This window comes from Arachis ipaensis, chromosome B5 (assembly GCF_059453495.1).
Source record: "Arachis ipaensis isolate K30076 ecotype BB chromosome B5, ASM5945349v1, whole genome shotgun sequence".
Classification (NCBI taxonomy): Eukaryota; Viridiplantae; Streptophyta; class Magnoliopsida; order Fabales; family Fabaceae; genus Arachis; species Arachis ipaensis.
This window is the reverse complement of record NC_142440.1, coordinates 20,689,019-20,698,034: the sequence shown is the minus strand read 5'-3', so window position 1 is coordinate 20,698,034 and position 9,016 is coordinate 20,689,019. Positions and strand designations below refer to the sequence as shown.

The window sequence follows — 9,016 nt, the reverse complement described above, 5'->3', positions numbered from 1 at the left end:
AAAATTTATCAGCACACATACAACGAAAATTCTTAAATAATACAGTCAAATATTTTCGTGTTACACCCAAATATTTTTTTGTTACACCTAAATTTGCTGCAAATACAAAAAAAAATATTTTCTCTAATGCTGCATTTTTTTCTTATTTATTTCTTTTTTTTTTAGTTGAATGAATATAAGATCATCCTTTTCCAAGTAATTTTGTAGCATTATATGTTTCTTCTTCTTCTTTATTTGATTTTTTTTTGTTTTTATTCTTGTTAAGAGAGTAAAACATAAGAAACTTGAGAAGGTAAAACCAAAAAGAAAAGATGAATAAGAAAAAAGAAGAAGAAATTGGTGATGATGATGAAAAAAGAAGAAGAAGCAGCAAAAGATGAGGAGGAGGAAGAGGAAGAGTTTTGAATTATGCAGAACTTATCAGCACATATACACCGAAAATTCTTAAATAATACACTCAAATATCTTCATGTAACACCCAAATTTGCTGCAAATACATAAAAATATTTTCTTCTAATGCTGTATTTTTTTCTTCTTCTTCTCTTTATTTCTTTCTTTCTTTTAGTTGAATGAATGTAAGTTCATCATTTTCCAATTAATTTTGTACTATTATGTGTTTCTTATTCTTCTTTATTTGATTTTTTTTGTTTTTATTATTGTTAAGAGAGTAAAACAAGAAAAAAGAAGAAGAAGAAGAAGATGATGATGATGATGATGATGATGATGATAATGATGATGAAAAAGAAGAAGAAGAAGCAGCAAAAGATGAGGAGGAGGGAGAAAAAGAGTTTTGAATTATGCAAAACTTATTAGCACACATACACCAAAAATTCTTAAACAATATACTCAAATATCTTCGTGTTACACCAAAATTTGCTGCAAATACAGAAAAATATTTCTTTAATGCAAAACTTTTACATTACATTCAATTCAAACCATCAACGATGAACAACAATTTTCACAAATCACAAACAAAAACAACATTATTCACCTATAGAATCACAAACTACTAACGAAACTATTAACTAAAATCGAACCACACCTCAACCACTTGATTGGATTCAAAACAATTGTCAACTTCGTTCTGATTCAATTGACAATCTGAACTTGAGTTATTTATTATCTTCAACAACGAGATAACTGTTCAAAACTGATTTTAGAGCTTGATTTTAAAAAACGTGGAGAACGAACGAAGAGAAACGCAGAGAACACAAATATGGAAGAGAACAAAGATCGAAAACGTTGAAAAAATTCGAAAATAAAAACGAAATCTTTTAAAAAAAAAACAGTTATATATTTACGCGTTGATTAAAAAATTAGTTAAATTAAGAGGCGCATGAGGTGAATTAAAATAAAATGACTTATATGAACTTGCATGAAAAATAACCTTAGAATATTATTTATATATTAAAATTAATTATTATATATTAATATATATTATTTAATCTATTTTTAATATATATTTTATATTAATAATTAATTTTAGTATATGTAAACAAAGCAATCAAATGACGCCAGATAAGCATAAACACCACAAATCTTGTACACTTCAAAGTACCTTACCCTTTCATTAAAAGCTTTGTTTAATGTGAATAATGTCTACCTAAAATAAATAAATAAAGAAAAACAAAAAAACAAAAACTTCATCACTTACAACATAGAACACAGTCACACACCACTTGTATTCTATAGTGTTCCGGGTGTGGAACCTTTGAAGCTTCTTCCTCAGTTTCAGAATTACAAGCTCCTATCTTTCTAAAATAATGGCTTCACTTTCTCTCAACATGGTTTCAGTTCCACCAAGAACAACAACAATCTCATGCAAAAGAACAAGGGTGCCTTCACTTCCTTTCTCATTCACTAGTAGGTTGACTCACCACAGCACTTTCTGGTTTTCTTGGTTGTTGAAAGAGTACAAGATTGGGTTTTGCAAAGTACCATTTTTTGCTTAGGTTTAGTTTTTCATGAATCAAATGACACTCAATTTTGTTATTTTTATGCTTTTTTGGTGCTTGTGGCTTCATGGGGACTAATGGTTTTGGTGTTTTTGTGTGAAAATTGATTTCAGGGAGGAGATTAACTATTAGAGCAACAGAAACCGATACAAATAATGGTAATTTGTGCTTTCTTGAGTTACCATTTTGATGTTCCTTTTTCAATTGGTCATGTTTTTCTTAACATTTTTTCTTTCTTTGTTTTTTTTCAATGGGTTGGGATTGAGCAGTTAAGTCTCAGGCACCGGATAAGGCTCCGTCGAAACACGGTTCAAGCATCAATCAGCTTCTTGGTATTAAAGGAACTGCTCAAGAATCAGTGAGTTAATCAACTGTGTGTTTTTTGTTGAGTTGTGATGGTTAGAAATTTGGGTTTAAATTTTCATTATGAATGCACAAAATGATCTCAATTAGATTTAATAAATAAAGCTTGATTAGCACCACAATTTCATTCACTTTTATTTTCTTCACTTATTTAAAATTGAGACGTAGGAGTTCAAGAATGAATGACAAGCAAGTGTAGTTGTTCTAGACAAAATTTCTAATTCTTCATGCTGTTCTTGACAAAATATTCCAAATCTGACCACAACACGACCCGTATTTTACCCGAAGTTATATATGTTTCTTAACAGTCTTGATGCTATTTGAAACTTGTTTCTACTTTTGTAAACTCTCTCCTCATGCGGAGGGTGAACTACAATGCACAACCTTGTAAATTAGGTCGCAGTCTGATGGGAGCCTCGTGTATTAGGCTGCCATTCATACATTCTTGAAAATGTAGTTGAACATGTTGAAAACAAATTAAGTTTGAATCTGTTTATAAAGTACTAACCCGAAAGTTTTTGGCCGCTGAAAATTTATTGCTTTGTTTACGTGTACTTGTTAGTTAACATTATGAAATGATGAGACAACTTTGGTTTTGTACTTATTCTTTCTATTTATGCTGTGCAGAATAAATGGAAGATTCGCCTTCAACTTTTAAAACCTGTCACTTGGCCTCTGTTGGTTTGGGGTGTAGTTTGCAGTGCCGCTGTTTTAGTTTAATCTCATTATTCTGAGACTGATGTTTTATTTCTTATGTTCTTTACTTGTTTGGTCACCACATATTTCGTTTTTCCACTTGAAATTCCACAGGTTATTACTCAAATATGGGTGCTGGTACTAGGAGGTCTTGGCTTGGCAGGCCTATTAGACGTATGGGTAAGTACTGCTTAGTCTCGAGATCCTTCTGATTAAAAATTTTCCAGTTTGATGTGTATAATTACACACATGGAGCTCATTCATAAAAATCTTCATATCATTTTTACCCTGATCCCAGACATACCCTTAGCATCAATTTCCTGTAGGCTAGTTTCTAAAACATTTCTGTTATAGGCAGGACATGACTTCCCCATAGTTTTTTACCTTGCCGTGGGTGGATCACTTCTGTCATACATATATTCTGCTCCTCCTTTGAAGGTAAACATTTAAATTCTTCTTATTCTCTTTTCCATTATTGTTAAGTGTCATATTATTATTATTATTTTTTCTTTTATGGTCCTTTTGGCTAAGTTTTTACTTACAATTTAGTTAAAACAAAATGGATGGATCGGAAACTTTGCCCTTGGAGCAAGTGACATCAGTTTACCATGGTACAGTACATTTTGCTTATATAATATTTGTACATTATGAGTTTTATAGTTTTAACTGATAACCTGATTTAGTTAATTCATTGGCTTTGTTTCTTGATTCATGATTTGATCATGTTTGATTTGTTTCTAAAGCATCATTTCTATGATTGAACTGTCTTTGACAAGTTCTTAATCATTTATTGCTGCAGGTGGGCTGGTCAGGCTTTGTTTGGGACACTCACATCATAGTGTCATGATTTGTTGCAAATATCTTTGGTCTGTTACACTGTAGTTGGGCATTGCCATCGTCAACGACTACAAGAGTGTTGAAGGGGATAGAGCTCTTGGGCTTCAGGTCAATTCTGTTATCCTCTTCCTTTCCATTACTGTAACATGAAATTTCAATTTTTTTCAGAAATTCTGGTCTTGCAAATTCACTAACACTGAAGTTGATGCTCTAACCTTTTCTATTGCCAATCTAATATGCACAGTCTCTTCCGGTTGCTTTCGGTACTGAAATTGCAAAATGGATTTGTGTTGGTGCTATTGACATTACACAATTATCTGTCGCTGGTATATTTTTTGTCCCTCCAATACTTAGATATTTGATCTGCATTCGAAGGTTCTTTTTCGTTTTAATGTACATTGCACTCTATCTGGAAATTATTCATCATAGTATCATACTAAACCATTATTGTGTATCTTTATTATTTGTGGGTTGTAACCTTGACATTTTTGGTACACTCACAAATCAATGCATATAAGAATTGGATTTATTAGTGTATCAAAATTGTCAAAACTCAAAAGTCAAACTGCCATTTATATGGAATTGACGGTCTAGAAGGTGGCAGATGATTTATAAGGAAAAAGGTAAATATCTAAAATCCCGCCTCTCTCACTAGTCACTATCCCATCCCTGCTCTTTCCCTATCCTCCCTCATTCCTTTCCCGCCTCTCCCTCTCTTTCTCTCTGTTCTCCCTTTCTTCCTTAAAATCCCTAATCCCTCTGTTTCTTCACCATTCTCTCTCTCTCTCTCTCTCTCTCTCTCTCTCTCTCTCTCACACACACACACACACACACACACACACAGCCGTTGCCATGAACCGAAGGGTTAGAACAACCATCCCTCAACACCACCACAGCTTCCACAAGTACCTAAAACCGGGTGCCCTAGCTCGAATCCGCGATTTGCGCATCATCAGCGCCAGATCTCACCGGATCGGCTCCATCTGCCAGATCCCTCTCCGTCGCACTTCTCCTCCTTCCTCCCCGTTGCATGCGCCGCAGGACACCGCCGCCGCTCAGCCTCAGGCCAACGCTGCCGATTCCTTGGACGGTTTCCCGCTCTTCGTTGCCAGGATCTACGGACCTCGCTGGCCGCAGCGGAAGAAGCTCATGGCCGCCAAGTCCGTTATGTTCGTTCCAGTCAGTCCCGTCGCGGACTCTCCCGATCTGGTCATTGACTCCTTCGGCAGTGACTTCATCATGGCCAATTGAAAACGTTCCTTGGTTTCTGATTTTCTTCTTTCAGAGGCTGTTATTCGGCTATAGTATGTAGAGTAGTTTAGATGTGTAGATCGACGTGCTCTTTGTAGTACTTCTTTTTTATTATATGTGCAAAAGAATTGTTTTAGATAGGGTTCAAACTCAAATTAATAAAGTGCAATTAAATTTCCAACTTCACACACACACACATATATATAGTATTTTAGTTATGGACGTGTTGATGATTTATCTGCGATCATGATGATTGGATTTGAATGGTCGATATATTCGATTTTGAAGAAAATTGGAATTGCAATTTCTGATTTCGGTATTTTCTTTATAATGCAGATTCTCGCAAGGGGCTTAAGATTTCAACAATATGCTTGTTTGTAAGCATTTACTTCAATTTGTTTGATGATCAAAATGATAGGTTCATGTTGAATTTACTATGTTCTGATGCCATTAATAATCAGCGATAATAGTTATATTTATTTTGCCACTTGTGTTTATTAATGTGATAGAGTTATTACTGTTATAATAATGTTGAATTTACTGCTATTAATGTTGACCTAGGGAGTTTATATGTTATTTTAACATTTTCTTTTCTGCATTGTGAAATGACATTCATGTCGGTAAGAATTCTGATTTCTCTGATAAAGCAAGTATGATATAACTTGATTCACTTTACTCTTATTACATGGAAGCTTTGAAAACTCAGGTTAAAATTCTAGGCTTCTTTTTTTTTTTATAATTTTTTCCCTTTTCCCTAATCTGTTTTTTGTTTTTGTTTTTATTTTTAATTTATACTCCATTATTTGTGTTAAAAATCCTATATATTTGAACCATTTTAAATTTGTAATAATGTGTCTTCTGTGGTCTGCATTTCTAATATAGTCTTCAGTTATTGAAGAAATTTAACTATATATGCCTCAATGCCTGGAGATTGTAGAGATTTTGCTTGAACATGAATTGCATAAGGGAGGAAGCAATAACTCTCACATTGAGGTACATGAAAATTTGATCCTAACTTAATACGTTATTTCACTAAGATGTTTGATACATTAATATATTGTGTAATCAATAAAACCAGGACATGTAAACCAATTATATGAACAGGAGTTTGGCTTCCATGTGTACAACTAATTTAGCAAGAGTTGAAGATTTTTTCTTTAAGTAGTTTCCTTGGTGAATCATATTCCCTAACAAGCTGGCAGGATCAAATGAAAAGAAATCATATTCAAGATTTAAAAGAAATCATATGCAGTGAACGCGCTTTATTAATGATCGGGAAAAATGTTTTAGGTTTAGTTTTTCAATTTTTCCTGCAATCGCACTGGATATGGGTGGTGCGTTCAGTAACATTTGGTTGACTCATATATTTTGTTGTTGTTTGTTTCTTTTGTTGTGATTGCTAATTTTTGTTTGTCAAGTTGAAATTTTCTTTTGGAAAGATTGAGTAGGAGGAAGAGGTTTGGTGCTAAGTGTTATAAGATATTCTAGCTTGTAAAGGAATTTACGCAGTTGTTAGCCTTGATTTTCTGACTGAGATTTTCTGCTTTATATCTTTTGACTTTTCATTGAGTGTTTAGTTGGTTACAGTTTGCATACTCTGTTCTAATTTTTCTATTGCTAAGTGCCATTGTTATATGAAAAATTATCTGGAATGAGGTATGTGGTTGTGGACTTTAAATGATATTGAAGTTGAACTCGTGATTCAGTGGCTATTCAGAGGCCATGAATTTGGGATGAATTGTGCTGAAAGCTTCTCTTTGACTGTTTTTCCATCATTTCTTCAGAGGAATGTACATGGAAAAAATATGGAGAGTTTCTTATGGTTTTTCAGAGTCACATATGTTTCTCATAGAAGGTCTTTACAAACCCTAGTAAGGAGAGCGGATCAGATGGGGGATAGTCTAATGGCTAGAGATTGGGGGAGACCTAGGGACCATAGGTTTAGATGTTGATGGTTTAGATATAAATATGGCCTATTACATGTTATAATGTCCTTCCTGGTGGGGAAGGTTCAATTTTCCTTCTTGTGTGTTTCTCTTATAGTATTCCTATTTGGCTATTTGTCCTTGTTTTTACTAAAACTGAAGTAGTGTGGGAGTATTCTCTCCCTTTTGCTTGAATTTCTTGGGTGAATACATCTAGGTGGTAAAATGGTACATAATATATACATGGTGAACCTATAGCAATTTTTTTTTCACATCTCAGATATACTGGCATGCTATCTTAAGTATACAACAGGTGATCTTTATACTTTTTTGCCTCAACTAAGCAACAAAATCCACAGCTAATGAATGTGGGATGGAAAACTCTACATGATGGTGCATAGCTTGCTAATGTTGGTTCTGTGAGTTGTATTCAGTTGTAGAGGAGGAGCCTTGAAGAAACAGTTACGTTCTCTCTGGAATCTCAAGGTCGGGTTCAAGTTACAGAATCAGTCATTGACAGTTAGATCAAGTTAGATTGCCTACATTACACCCATTGCCTTCCCAGATCTTGTGTAACGTGGGATTCTTGTTTTTTTGCAATTTGCATTCAGAAGGTGATCTGTGTATTAGTTTCTAATTCACGCTGTTTTCAATTGTGAACTTCCCACCCCCATAATGTTAGTTTTTAAACTAACAAGTTTGATTTTGATAGGTTTGTACAGTACAGAGGGTATGGAATATGTGAATGTTTTGGTGCGCAAAGCATGTAATATTGTAATGTATCACTGATGATCTTCATAGCAATATTAGAGTGGTGACTCAAGAAGTATAGAAGGATACATGTAATGTCTGATATTGTGTTTGTTATGGGTATTGTATATTTGTATTGTATTTAAGGATTTTCATAAACTCGTTCAGAATTTTCGTGATCAAGAAGAGTTGGAACCGATAGTCATTTTACTTAGCTTTGCTATGATGTTAGTTCAGTTTTTCATTCTCCATACATATGTGATAAACGTGTATATGGTTTAACATATGTCACTACTATATAAATTTATTATTAATTAATAACACATAAAATAGAACTTTTACTCATTCTACATTTCTACTACAGCCATAAGCATTCATTCCTGTACAAGTCTCAACAACAATGAAATATGTGAAGATCACTAAAATATAGGCCACGGGGACATTTGGTTCCACACAAGGTTCAATTCAGTGGTGTCTCAACTTTCAAAACTAGAGTAAAATCAGAGTTTGACCTTCGAGTGTATTCATCAACTAGTTGAGCAAGAGCTAAAGATTATGCAAATAAAGTATGGCAAATAAAGAAGAGAAATGCAACGAAAGAGAAGAGAAGTGGTTCTTGCCTTTATTATTAATTAATGTTTTGCAATATCAATCTTTAAAGAAAATTATTAATAAAGTGACGGAAGGACAAATATGATTAATTCGCTATCTTTAAAGGATCAATTTGAATAAAAAAATCTTTCAGGGATGAATTTAAGAATGTCTTATCTTTTAAGGACTAATTTGACTATTAACCTTTATTATTATTATTATTATTATTATTATTATTATTATTATTGGTTGTGTACTACGTGAGAGGCACCTTAACACAGCATATTCAGCACCTTCTTTAATGAAGACGCTTTTTGAATTAATATTACTTATTATTTTCGCTCCCCGCAGAAATACCTCCCAATCCACATGAAAAAAAGAGTTGTTTTTTCCTCAGCATCTTTATAATGATAGCGGTATATATAAAAGTAAAAACTGAGTCTAATAACACATAAAATGCGTTGGTAAGAAATCTGAAAACATCATCTAATAATAATTCAAGTAATAAGTTCGAAAAATAGCTATTTTATAAATTTGTATGTGACTGAACATTAGTTTTTACATTCATACTGCCCAAAAACTAAATCCAAACTTTTTGACATTATTATAAAAATATAAAATAAAAATTTTAGCCAATCTACATTTCAT

The 9,016-nt window shown here is 33.2% G+C and overlaps 1 protein-coding gene and 1 pseudogene across 8 annotated transcripts; both read left to right on the top strand.

The window, feature by feature from the left end:
* The first annotated feature begins 1,608 nt into the window (after positions 1–1,608).
* On the top strand, positions 1,609–7,991 carry LOC107643266 (chlorophyll synthase, chloroplastic-like; annotated as a pseudogene). Its single transcript, XR_015883571.1, has 11 exons — positions 1,609–1,863; positions 2,069–2,113; positions 2,225–2,313; positions 2,946–3,194; positions 3,369–3,452; positions 3,564–3,625; positions 3,814–3,959; positions 4,096–4,177; positions 5,439–5,479; positions 6,040–6,095; positions 7,462–7,991. The product of XR_015883571.1 is annotated as a chlorophyll synthase, chloroplastic-like (transcript).
* On the top strand, positions 4,205–7,991 carry LOC110271824 (uncharacterized). Of its 7 annotated transcripts, none has more exons than XM_088488313.1 (3): positions 4,205–5,155; positions 5,439–5,479; positions 7,462–7,991. In XM_088488313.1, exon 1 carries the CDS (start codon positions 4,704–4,706, stop codon positions 5,100–5,102), a length of 399 nt encoding a protein of 132 aa, XP_088344439.1. In that variant the 5' UTR covers positions 4,205–4,703; the 3' UTR covers positions 5,103–5,155; positions 5,439–5,479; positions 7,462–7,991. The 7 variants fall into 7 exon arrangements, with proteins under 7 accessions (XP_088344439.1, XP_088344438.1, XP_088344437.1 ...); XM_088488312.1 differs by having other exon boundaries at positions 7,308–7,991; XM_088488311.1 differs by having other exon boundaries at positions 6,040–7,991.
* Positions 7,992–9,016: the final 1,025 nt, after the last annotated feature.

What these genes read in the sequence shown, in the direction of transcription:
- LOC110271824 (XM_088488313.1), top strand. Translation starts at nt 4,704, where the DNA reads ATGAACCGAAGGGTTAGAACAACCATCCCTCAACACCACCACAGCTTC.